General features: G+C 40.6%; 1 protein-coding gene and 1 pseudogene across 1 annotated transcript; both read right to left on the reverse strand.

Moving 5' to 3' along the window:
• Positions 1-3,549: 3,549 nt before the first annotated feature.
• LOC145510944 (olfactory receptor 7G1-like) lies at positions 3,550-4,488 on the reverse strand. Its single transcript, XM_081503116.1, has one exon. It carries the CDS (start codon positions 4,486-4,488, stop codon positions 3,550-3,552), a length of 939 nt encoding a protein of 312 aa, XP_081359242.1.
• Positions 4,489-9,994: 5,506 nt separating this feature from the next.
• LOC145510843 (olfactory receptor 7G3-like) lies at positions 9,995-12,032 on the reverse strand (annotated as a pseudogene).
• Positions 12,033-13,690: the final 1,658 nt, after the last annotated feature.

Here is a 13,690-nt window from a genome sequence, read left to right on the forward strand (position 1 = left end):
TAACCAGGCAGTTCATTGTCACTGTGATCCCAGGACAGTGCAAATCTGTAAGATCAAGACTCTACATGGGAGAAATTCAAGATGGTTGCTTTTCTGACCCCATGAGGCCAAGTGGACTTTTCTGCATCTGTATTGGCTCATGTTCATCTCTTAACTTTTCATAAAGCTGTAAAGGGTTACAATGTCATCCCAAGAAAACAGTGGTCAAGCATAATCTCAGTACATTTAATTATATTTTATCCATTATCTAACAGGTTGGCATGGTACTCCACATTAATATCAATTAAAATAATTTTCATCTTTAAGGAATTCAAGAGTTTCATGTGTCTACTGCTATATTTAAAATGGATAACCAACAAGGACCTACTGTATAGCTCAGGGAACTCTACTCAGTGTTACGCTGCAGCCTGGATGGGAGGAGAGTTTGGGGGAGAATGGATGCATGTATATGTATGACTGAGTTGCTTCGCTGTTCACCTGAAACTATCACAATATTATTAATGTGCTACACCCCAATACAAAATAAAAAATTTTTAAAAAGGATTTTCATCTGTTTGTCAATTAACTCCTTTCACTGTTCACTGCTACTGTATGAACTTGTGAACATACAAGTTTCTTGATATTTTAAAACCAACATGAGACAGGATAGCCTTGTATTGTCATCCCTTACTATCTTAACCTCGTTTGCTTTGAACACATAAAGTAGTAGAAAATACAAAAGACTTAGAAATATAGAATTTAAAAAGCCAAAGGCATTTGTGGAGGTTTGTTCCTGAGAAATGGGAGTGAACACAAGAGTTGGGGACTCTTTCTAGGACTACAATTTTGGACTTAGAACAGCAGAAAGTTTCAAAAGAAGCACCCAGGGCAGAACTGAATCAAGTTAGTCAGTGGTTTGGTGATGTTCTCAAAATCACTGAGTATCAGGGAGTAGTTATCAGTCTGAATTCAAGGCTAGACGACTGGTAATTGCCAAGGGCAACTGTGACTCTGTTAGGTGATAATGTATGAATACAAAAATGTAAGGAGAGGGAGGAAAAAACCTAGCAAGTAAAATGAATCCACAATTCAAATTTTAAATACCAGGAAGAATATGATCCTAAAATGTTTAACCTACCAAACCAAGAATCAGATCATCAATTTGCTCCAGGATAAGATTTTTTAAATAAACATTTGATTTTTGCATGGGGCTTCTTTCACTCAGCATAATGCCACTGAGAATCATTCAAGTTGCTGCCTGTCTCAGTTATTCATTCTTCTTTACTGGTGTTTCTCTTATAATGATACAGCCGCAGTTTATTTATGCATATCCATGGAAGTACATGTGAGTTGATTTTGTCTTGGGCAATTTTGAATAGAACTACTCAAAGTATTCATGCACAGGTTGAGGTGATGTATGATTTTATTTGTATGATATCATGAAAAGCACAAAAAAGTAAGGCTAAAAAGCAGATCAGTGGCTCACAGGGGTTCACAAACACAGAGGACCATGTGCCTACAGTCTAGTCCAAGGCAGTTTGTTGGCAGATGATGTAACTGTTCTGTATATTGACTGTGGCGGTGCTTGTAAGAATCAATGTATGTCTTAAAATACAGAGAGCAGCACACAAAAATGGCATTTTGCTGTATGATCATTTTAAAACTAAATTTTTGAAAGATTAAATCATGAGTATAGATAGCATTTTCAAAGAGAGACAGGTAAGTGTGTAGTTAAAAAATAACAATTCTAGGGAATTCCCTGATGGTCCAGTGGTTAGGACTCTGAGCCTTGACTGTGGGGGGCCTGGATTTGATCCCTGGTCAGGGAACAAAGATCCTACAAGCCAAGAAGTGCAGCCAAAAATAATGATAATAACAATTCTAAAAACAAATTTAATAAAACATCTGATATATTTACATACCTTTATTCATAGTAGCACAATTTACAATGACCAAGGGGTAGGAGCAGTGTCCATCCAAGTGTCCATCAAAGGATGAATAGATAAACAAAATGTATTATATACATACAATGGAATTACTTACCCCATATCAGGCATTAGTTAAGGAGGTGACTTATGATCATAGTCTCAGTGATGAGATAGAAGGTAATATCTTGTGGGGGTTTCCCCAGTGGCTCAGTGGAAAAGAATCTGCCTGCAGTGCAGGAGAAGCAGGAGATTTGAGTTTGATCCCTAGTTGGGAAGATCCCCTGGAAGAGGGCATGGCAATCCACTCCAGTATCTTTGCCTGGAGAATCCCATGGACAGAGGAGCTTGGTGGCTACAATCCATAGAGTTGCCAAGAGTTGGACACGACTGAAGCAACTTAGCATGCATGCACAATCTTGTGGATGATGCCATGTAAGTATCTATTATAAATGAAGCCTCGGTCAACAACAGACTTGGGGAAGGACAGTCAGGTTTTTTCCTCTGGGAACCATGTCTAGATATGATGCCTGCATCCGATGCGGGCATCAGGCCCATGAGGGGAATCAACCCTAACATTGAAGCCACTTCATGGAGGAATGAATGAATCTCTACTTTTCTGCTCCTGCATATTTTCTGCCTGTGAAATCTTTGTCATGAGAGATAACTATCTTTATAGTTTGGGCATGTTAGAGTCAGTATTTCTTTCCCTTATTTAAAGAAAGGCTTCCCCACAGATCAAGTTCAAAAACCTCACCATCATTTCAAACTACTGAGATAATCTAACCATAGCAATTTTTTACAACTGATGAAGCTGAATATTCTGGATGTAAATATTGGATCACACATGTCCAATATACCAGCAGCCAGTCTCAGGAACACCTGAACTGGGGTATAAAAGATCAGCCACTATGTCCCACAGTAGGCTTACATCTAAGGTTCAATTCATATGATGCTGTCCATGGAATCAGGCAGGATACACCTCTGCATGACCAGAGACTTAAGTCCTTTCCCACTTTCTATAATAAAGATAAATTAATATTTCCCCCCACTTTCTTTGTGCTTAGAACATTCCCCGTGAAAGGACCATACCAAGAATATCTGCCTCAGATTCGGCTTCCATGTACTCTAACTGGAGAAATTTATCTTAGAGAATAGAAATCATCTGTCAAAACCCACAGTGCTGCATTTAGAGAACAAACTTATGGCTGCTGAGAAAAGGATGGGGAGAAGGGATATTTAGGGAGTTTGGGATGGACACGTACACACTGCTATATTTAAAATAGATAACCAACAAGGACCTACTGTATAGCACATGGAACTCTCCTTAGTGTTAAGTGGCAGCCTGGATGGGAAGGAAGTTTGGGGGAGAATGGATACATGTATATGTATGGCTGAGTCCCTTCACTGTAAACTATCACAACATTGTTAATCGGCTATACTGCAATACAAAATAAATTTTAAAAAAATCAGTGCTAAAAAAAAAAGAGCAAGTCAGGTATTAAGCTTAAGTTAAAATGCACTTAGCTATAATATTATCTATTCATTTAAGAACCTGGTGATGAAAAAGTCATGCTTTCTATCTCATTAGCATTCCCTTTACTTTGATTCATTGTAGTGAACCCATCCCAAAGCCAATGACACATCACAGAAAAGAAGGTATCCTACCAATGAGTTTCCTCAAAGCTCCCTTCACGTCTCTGTTCCTCAGGCTGTAGATGAAGGGGTTCATCATGGGAGTGACCACAGTGTACATCAACGAAGCCACTGCAGTCTTCCTGGAAGAATCAGTAATTGCAGAACTAATATACACCCCAAAAGCTGTCCCATAGAACAAGGTAACAACTGAGAGGTGAGACCCACAGGTAGAAAAAGCTTTATACATTCTGCTTGATGATGACATTTTCAAAATGGAGGAAACAATTTGAATATAAGAGAAAATGATTCCAAAAAGAGGACCACCAGCAAATAAGCTAGCCACAAAATATATCAGGATGTTATTGATGAGGGTATCAGAACATGCAAGTTTGATGACCTGAACAACTTCACAGAAGAAGAGGGGGATTTCCAGGTCTGTGCAGAAGGACAGTCGTAACACCATCAGACTGTGGAGCAGGGCGTCCGCAATGCTGATGAACAAGGAGAGCAGAATCAGCTGAACACAGAGGCAAGGGTTCATGATAACTGTGTATCTCAGTGGGTGACAAATAGCCACATAGCGGTCATAGGCCATCACTAAAAGGAGAAAATTTTCCCAACAAACAAAAGTCAGAACAAAGCAGATCTGGGTGATGCAGCCTGTAAAAGTGATGCTCTGACTCTGTGCTTGGATGTTCACCAGGATCTTTGGGATCATGGTTGTGCTTAAACAGATGTCTGTAAAGGACAGATGGGAGAGGAAGTAGTACATGGGGGTGTGGAGGTGGGAGTCAGAGATGACAGCCAGGATGATGAGCAGGTTTCCCAGGACAGTGACCAGGTACATGGACAGGAACAGTTTGAAGAAGGTGATCTTCAGTTCTGGGTCCTCTGTCAGTCTCATGAGAAGGAATTCTGAAACATCTGTTTGGTTTCTTGGTTCCATATTGTTGATAAATCTGATGGGAAAGATGTGGCCCCTAGTCCAGCAGCAGGTGTATCACCAGAGGCAAACACCAATTTGAGAAACAAAGTAATGGAATAGAGGTACACACATTATTTTGTTACTTTGAATAAAGACCTGAAGTTACTAAAAGCAGTGTGTCAACATTTGTTAATTACGGAAAGAGTTGAGGAATAGCCATTTTAAAAATTACACTATCAGGCTTCCCTGGTGGCTCAGTGGTAAAGAATCCATTTGCCAATGTAAATGGTTCGATCCTTGATCCAGGAAGATCCCACAGTGCCCCGAGGCAACTAAGTCCATGCTACAACTATTGAGCTTGTGCTCTAGACCTTGGGAGCCACAACGGCTGAGACCACGCACTACAACTACTGAAGCCCATGTGCCCTAGTGTCTGTGCTCTGCAACAAGAGAAGTTACTGCAGTGAGAAGCCTGCACGCTGCAATTAGAGAGTAGCCCCTGTCCTCAGCAACTAGAGAAAAGCCCTCTCAGCAATGAAGACTCAGCACAGCCAAAAATAAATAAATAAATAATAAATTATCTTCAAAGATAAAATTATACTCTGTTGTTCTGATTATTTTTATAATAACATTTGGTAACTTAGGAGAAGCAGGCAGTCAGGGCTGATGAGTCTATCTGAATCATCACCTCCTTCCCCAGAGACCTCACAGCCTGGCAACAGAGATTATACAAAGCTGTGTCAAAAACCCAGAAGTACAAGATACGGTCAAACTGCCCAAGCCTCCTCCCTGAATCGCTACAGAAAGGAAGTTAAATGCCAGCAAAGTGGAAAACATGAAAAACAATCACCATGTTTGTAAATGAGCCTGCTGACAAGGCAAATAGTCTTTGAGAATGGAAAGACAGTAGGAGACTGACAGAATAAGAGCTGTTTGAAGATTACAGGAAAGATACAAAGGAACATGTTGAGAACATAGAAGACAGGCAAGAGGCAAATGGATGCCTTTGTTCTAATAATTTTATGCATGTCCTCTTCTCACAATTTCTCCTGGTTAAACTTGCGGTAAAACACCTCTCTTGATTGTCAAACAGGAATGAAGGTTTACCTGAATGACTTCACTAGGAAATGATGGACTTGTTGAGATGCAATGATGCGTCTCCTAGATGTTGAGTAATGGAAGCTGAAGTTCTAATAAGAGGAGACGGACTGAGTGAAGCACTAGGCTCCTGAGCTGGCAGGTGGTGGTGGGGAGGGGGTCATTTTCAGGAGGAGGCACATGTGTGCTGATTTTATTGAGGAAGTGCTGTTGAGTGAGGCTGTCACCAACAATTTTTAGTCTCTGTACCTTTGGAGGACCAAGACCCAAAGCTCTTCATTAGTCAAACAATTTTATCATCATGCTGATGCCAGGCCAGTGCAAATCCTTAAAGACCAAGAAAATATAATGGAAGAATTTAGGGTGGTGGAGTCCCTGAGGCTATGAGGCCAGGGGTTTACCAGTCACTGTTCCACCTTTTTCTGCTTACATGGATTTCTCATCCAGTGCAAATGTGGACACACCGTTCTTCTCTAATTGGACTCCAGCATTCTTTCTTTAGATACAACCAATGACATATCCATGTAATCAGTGATATCAGGTTATAATTGGTTATGGTTTATAATTGTAGATGTGAAACTCATTCATTCATTCATTCCAGCCATATAAGAAGGAATGAAATTCTGACACATTACAGCATTACGCACTACAACCTTAAAAGCCTTATGCTATGTAAAATAAACCAAGCCAAAAAGGACAAATATTATATTATTTAAGTTATGAGATATCTAGAATGGGTAACTTCATAAAGACAGGAAGTAGAATGGTGGTTGCAGGGGAGAAGGGGAGAAGTTGGTTTTTAAGAGAGCTGGACTATATTAAAAGTTGTGTATTTCTGTACTGAGTAATAAAAGCACATTGATATTGATGTGGTGAGCAATGTCACATATGGAGCTATTTCACTGGAAGTTTACTTGTCTTGCTTTTTTCTTCACTATACTGAAAGAACAATTCTAAATTTTCATTTTTGAATCACTTGTTTTAGTAGCCTATTTTTAAAGTGCTTGAATTTCTCAGTCTTTCCCTTTTGGATTGTGCTATTCTCTCAAATACTTAACTTCTCTAAGGACATAAAAATATCTTTGCATATTATCTTCCAAAATTTTTAATCACTTTGAATAGATATAAAATTTATCATTTCAAAAGTGGCTAACAGAAAAAAGTAGGAATTTGACTGTCAATCAAGTTTTGCCCTATTTCATAGTATCAGGCAAGATTAAAATTCCAAAGTTGACCTGGATGGATTTTAAAATATTTAAGGTTAAATGTAAGTTCTAATTAAGTCAAGGGCTTTGTACTTTGGATTAACTGTGAAGAAACTGATGGAATATTTGTTTATTATGTTATAAATGGAATTTTGTTTACTACTCAAAATAAAGTGGTTCTCCTTTAAGAAAAGAAAAAAAATTATTATTTCAGCCATTTAAAATGTACAATTCCATGGCATTAAGAACATCCACAATGTTGTATGACCACTAACACTATCCATTTCCTGATCATTTTCATCACCCTGAATAGAAATTCTTTATGTATTAAATAATAGCTCTGAGAAATTCCCTGGCATTCCAGTGATTAGGGAATTTCTGGCATTCTCACTGCTATGACTGCGGTTCAATCCCTGGCCAAGGAACTAAGATTCCACAAGCCATGACGAATGGCAAAAAAACTAAAGCAAACAACCCCCCCCCCACAAATTCTGGATTTCATTCTTTTCTCATAACTTTCAGAAGGAGCAAAACACTTTGACTTTTGCCCAGTGTAGCTGACTTCAGGCTTTTGACTTCCAAGAATGCAAAAGAAAACATTTGTGTTGTTTTAAGATACTAAGCTTATGATATGTGTTACAATGACAGTGAGTGAGTGAAAGTTGCTCAGTTATGTCTGACTCTTTGCGACCCCACAGACTGTAGCCAATCAGGCTCCTCTGTCCACAGAATTCTTCAGGCAAGAATCCTGGAGTGGGTTGCCATTTCCTTCTCCAGGGGATCTTCCTAACCCAGGGACTGAACCTAGATCTTCTGCATTGTAGGCAGATTCTTTACCAACTAAGCCACCAGGTAAGTCCATTACAATGACAATAGGAAACTAATGCAGAACACGTCCCAATTCAGGCTGATAATAAAAACAATGTCTGTGGGGCATCTCCTGGGCAAGATTCTTCCTGCATTGCAAAAAGACCAAAGGAGAGGGAAAGAGTTTTATTTCTAGTTATTGTGTCTGACAGTATTAAATCTGTATGCAGATCAAGAAGCAACAGTTAGAACTGGACATGGAACAACAGACTGGTTCCAAATCGGGAAAGGAGTGTGTCAAGGCTGTATACCGTCACCCTGCTTGTTTAACTTATATACAGAGTATATCATGAGAAATGCTGGGCTGGAGGAAGCATAGGTTGGAATCAAGATTGCCGGGAAAAATATCAATAACTTCAGATATGCAGATGACACCACCCTTATGGCAGAAAGCAAAGAACTAAAGAACTTCTTGATGAAAGTGAAAGAGGAGAGTGAAAAGTTGGGCTTAAAACTCAACATTCAGAAAACTAAGATCATGGCATCCAGTCCCATCACTTCATGGCAAATAGACGGGGAAAGAGTGGAAACAGTGACAGACTTAATTTTGGGGGGGGGTCCAAAATCACTGCAGATGGTGACTGCAGTCAAGAAATTAAAAGACGCTTGCTCCTTGGAAGAAAAGTTATGACCAACCTAGACAGCTTATTAAAAAGCAGAGACATTACTTTGCCAACAAAGGTCTGTCTAGTCAAAGCTATGTTTTTTCCAGTAGTCATGTATGGATGTGAGAGTTGGACTATAAATAAAGCTGAGTGCCAAAGAATTGATGCTTTTGACCTGTGGTGTTGGAGAAGACTCGAGAGTGCCTTGGACAGCAAGGAGATCCAACCAGTCCATCCTAAAGGAAATCATTCCTGAATATTCATTGGAAGAACTGATGCTGAAGCTGAAACCAGTACTTTGGCCACCTGATATGAAGAGCTGACTCATTTGAAAAGACCCTGATGCTGGGAAAGATTGAAAGTCGGAGGAGAAGGGGGTGACAGAGGATGAGATGTTTGGATGGCATCACCGACTCAATGGACATGAGTTTGAGTAAACTCCGGGAGTTGGTGATGGACAGGGAGGCCTGGCGTGCTGCACTCCATGGTGTCACAAAGAGTTGGACACGACTGAGCAACTGAACTGAACTGAACTGATTGTATCTGAAAGGGCTTCCCTGGTGGCTCAGCAGTAAAGAATCTGCCTGCAATGTAGAAGATGCAATGGATGCAGAAGATGTGGATTTGATCCCTGGGTCAGGAAGATCCCCTGGAGAAGGGAATCACAACCCACTCCAGTATTCTTGCCTGGGAAATACCATGGACAGAGGAGCCTGGTTGGCTATAGTCCACAGGGTCGCAGAGGTGGACTCGACCAAGCAACTGAGCATGCACACATGTTGTGTCTGAAATGTCTTTGCCCAGCTATAGCCATTGGTGACCATCAGGGGACTAGCCTTAAGAGGAGGGCAAGAAGAATGAAATGGAATCCTGTGCTTTTGTGCCTAGACCTACCTGACCTTTGAAGTCACTGTTAGAAAAGATGATAATTGTTTTTATCATTTGACCCTATTGGAGTCAAGACTTTTACCTTGTTATTGATGAAGGCGGGCATTCTCACTGACAGAGTTGAAGCAATTAAAATCTTCCAAAATTGTAAATATTATAATATCATTATGCCAATTTTGTAGATGAGGAAGCTGAGCTTAAAAAGTTCAAGTAAACTGTCAAAGGCCACAGAGCTATTGTTTAGTAGAAGTAGGATTCAAATTCAGGTGGTCTGATTCCAAAATTCTTACCCCCCAAAAATATAAAAATGAGAACTTTCCTGGTCCAGTGGCTAAGACTCTGCACTCCCAATGCAGGGGACCTGGGTTCTATCCCTGGTGAACGAACTAGATCCCACATGCTGCAACTAAGACCTGGAGCAGCCAAATAAATAAATATTTAAAAATAAAGTAAAATTAAATTTAAAAAAGAGAAACCCTAGTTTTTTAATTAAAAAAAATTCTCATTCTTAACCATTTGATCTCTGGTATTAAGTATTTCAAGCAGTTGGTCAGGCTTTCTGGATTTCTCATTATTTATTTCTCCCTTTTATATTCTAGGAAGTGAAAGTCAGTCAGCCATGTCCAGATCTTTGCAGCCCTGGAACTCTTTGCAGCCCCATGGATTGTAGTCTATCCCGCTCCTCTGTCCATGGGATTCTCCAGGCAAGAATACTGGAGTGGGTTGCCATTCTCTTCTCCAGGGAATCTTCCTGACCCAGGGATTGAACCTGGGTCTCCTTCACTGCAGGCAGATTATTCTTTACCATCTGAGCCTCCAGGGAAGCCCTATATTCTAGGAATATAAGTACAAAGCAACTGAACATCAGTGGAAAGATGATATTCTAGAGATGAATTTCTTCAAAGTCCCCATCATGTTCTTGTTCCTCAGGCTACAGATAAAGGGGTTCATCATAGGAGTGACCATAGTGTACACCACAGATCCTACTGCACTCTTTCTGGAGGAATGAGTGGCTGCAGAACTAAGGTACGGCCCAAAGCCTGTCCCATAAAACAAGGAAACAACTATTAAATGTGACACACAGATAGAAAATGCCTTATACTTCCCACCAGTTGATGGGATTTTCAGGACAGAATAGACAATTCGAGTGTAAGAGACAATTAGAGACAATTATCTCAGAGAGAGGAATAACACCCAACAGGCTGGTCCCACTAAATACACAAGGATGTTATTGATGAGGAAGTCGAACAGGCGAGTTTGAGAATATGAGCTAGTTCACAGAAAAAGTGGGGAATTTTCAGATCTGTGCAAAAGGACAGCCTCAGGGCCATCAAAGTGTGGAGCAGGGTGTTGAGAACACTAATAGAGAAAGAGACCAGAGCCAGCAGCCCGCAGAGCTTGGGGTTCATGATGGCCTTGTACCTCAGTGGGTGACAGATGGCCACAAATCGATCCTAGGCCATCATCACCAGCACTCCATTTTCCAGTCCAGCAAACGTCTGGACAAAGCAGATTTGTAACTGTGTAACTGATGGATTTGCTTTGGGTCTGGATGTTCACCAGCATCTCAGTCACGGTTGTGGAGGTGAAACAGATGTCTACCAAGGACAGGTTGGAGAGAAAGAAGTACATGGGGGTGTGGAGGTGGGAGTCTTCTTATAACACTTTTGGCCTGGATCCATTAACTCACCACGAATTACTAAGTGATGATATTTTAATTCTTTTTTCAATTATTGGCTGAACTGCTTCCAATGAGTATTAGAGAAACTTCCCCTAAACAAATAGGTTGATTTCTCAAGAAATTGAATTCTTATAACAAAAGCAGAATACCTCTTGATTCTTGTGTTCACTTTGCTTTTCTCCCTTAGCCTAATGCCTAGAAGGGAACTTGAGAGTGAGACAGAGTGAAAAACGGGGGACAGAGGAAGGACAACATCCCAAGAATAATGTCTCAAGGCTGAGAAAGGAGGGATGTGCACAAATTCCCACTGGAAATCTTCTTAGTATAATGAAATAGAGGGAGGAAATCATTTAAATAAGTTATGGCATGGCTATGATATGCCATGTTATTGCAATATTATTTTAATGTTATTTCATCCTACTTTATTTTTTGAATGTTCATATTAACTTTTTAATGTTCAAAATCAAAACATTTAAGTTAGTTCTACATGTATAAAGCTAACTTGAAAAAATATTGAAGGAGAAAAGCAATTTATACACAGCTATATTATGGTCACAGTTATGAAAATAGATAAATACCCCTTAAAATGAACAACTGTTTACTTTTATGATGTTTTATAATGTCAGATTTCAAGCATCTGGAAAAGTACAAAGAGTGACAATGAAGGGCTTAAACCTACCAGAGGGCTTCCTTGGTGGCTCAGCAGTAAAGAATGCCTGCAATGCAGGAGACTGCCTGCCATATAGGAGACATGGGTTCAATCCCTGGGTCGGGAAGTTTCCCTGGAGAAGGAAATGGCAACCCACTTCAGTATTCTTACTTGGGAAATCCCACGGGCAGAGGAGTCTTATAGACTACAGTTCATGGGGTTTCAAGAGTTAGACATGACTTAGTGACTAAACCACACCACCATCACCATCAAACCTACCAGAAAACATGATCTAATTCAAATTCAAGTATTGTTTCATACTTCCTTCATTTTTTTGTACAGTATTTAAAATATTTATTTGGCTGCACTGGGTCTTAGTTGCAGCATAGAGGATCTTTTTAGCTGTAGCATGCAAACTTGCATGCGGCATGTGGGATTTAGTTCCCTGACCAGGAATCAAACCTGAGCCCCATGTATTGGAAGGGTGGAGTCTTAACCACTGGGCCACTAGGGAAGTCCTGGCCCATTGATTTTAACCCCTGGTCCACTGATTTTAACATACTCTCTCGCATCAACGGGTGTTTGGATACGTCCAATTCTGTTTCCTAGAGTATTTATGGAGACACATCCATACATAACAGGAGTGTTAAACTAAGCATGGTGAATACCCACCAAGTATTCTCTGGGAAGGGCAGGAGGGAAACAATAAGAAAGAGGTCTTCCTATGTATGTGTATCTCTTACCTTTAAATTTTTTCTATTTTAATATAATTTTATTTAACCCAATATATACAAAATGTTGTCTCAACATGAAACCAATATAAAAATTATTAGTGAGCTATTTTATATTATTTTTTCATAGAAAGATTTCAAAATCTGGTGTATGTTTTATGGTTAGAGTACACCTCAATTTGGGTGCTAGATTTTCATTAGAAATATTTGACCTATATTTTTAATTATTTTTTATGGAGAATAATTGTTTTACAATATTGTGTTAGATTCTACTGTACAGCAAAGTGAATCAGCCATGGATGCGTGCTCAGTCGCTTCAGTAGTGTGTGACTCTCTGTGACCCCATGGACTGTAGCCCGTCAGGCTCCTCCATCCATGGGATTCTCCAGGCAAGAATACTGGAATGGGTTGCCACGCGCTCTCCAGGGAATCTTCACAACCCAGGGATCAAACCAGTGTCTCCTGTGTCTTCTGCATTGAAGGCAGATTCTTTACCGCTAAGCCACTGCTGCTGCTGCTGCTAAGTCGCTTCAGTCGTGTCCCACTCTGTGCGACCCCATAGATGGCAGCCCACCAGGCTCCCCCATCACTGGGATTCTCTAGGCAAGAACACTGGAGTGGGTTGCCATTTCCTTCTCCAGTGCATGAAAGTGAAAAGTGAAAGTGAAGTCGCTCAGTCGTGTCCGACTCTTAGTGACCCCAATGGACTGCAGCCTACCAGGCTCCTCTGTCTATGGGATTTTCCAGGCAACAGTACTGGAGTGGAGTGCCATTGCCTTCTCCTAGCTGGGGAAACCCTAATCGGCCATACATATACATATACCCCCTCTCTCTTGAGCCTCCTAGACACAAACCCCCATCCCATCCTTCTAAGTCATGGCCCATAGACAGCAGTCTACCAGGCTCTTCCATCCCTGGGATTCTCCAGGCAAGAACATTGGAGTGGGTTGCCATTTCCTTCTCCAATGCATGAGAGTGAAAAGTGAAAGTGAAGTTACTCAGTCGTGTCCGACTCTTCGCGACCCCATGGACTGCAGCCCACCAGGCTCCTCCATCCATGGGAGTTTCCAGGCAAGAGTACTGAAGTGGGTTGCCATTGCCTTCCATGTCCCAGCTATTGTCAACAGTGCTGTGATGAACATTGGGGTATAAGTGTCTCTTTCAATTCTGGTTTCCTTGGTGTGTATGCCCAGTAGTGGGATTGCTGGGTCATATGGCAGTTCTATTTCCAGTTTTTTAAGGTATCTCCACACTGTTCTCCATAGTGGCTGTACTAGTTTGCATTCCCACCAACAATGTAATAGGGTTCCCTTTTCTCCGCAACCTCTCCAGCATTTATTGTTTGTAGACTTTTTGATAGTGTGAGATGGTACTTCATTGTGGTTTTGATTTGCATTTCTCTAATAATGAGTGATGTTGAGCATCTCTTCATGTGTTTGTTAGCCATCTGTATGTCTTCTTTGGAGAAATGTCTGTTTAGTTCTTTGGCCCATTTTTTG

This window comes from Giraffa tippelskirchi, chromosome 6 (assembly GCF_054371585.1).
Source record: "Giraffa tippelskirchi isolate mGirTip1 chromosome 6, T2T-mGirTip1v1.2.pri, whole genome shotgun sequence".
NCBI lineage: Eukaryota > Metazoa > Chordata > Mammalia > Artiodactyla > Giraffidae > Giraffa > Giraffa tippelskirchi.

Coding starts and splice junctions, on each gene's coding strand:
- LOC145510944 (XM_081503116.1), bottom strand. CDS start 4,488: ATGGAACCAAGAAACCAAACAGATGTTTCAGAATTCCTTCTCATGAGA.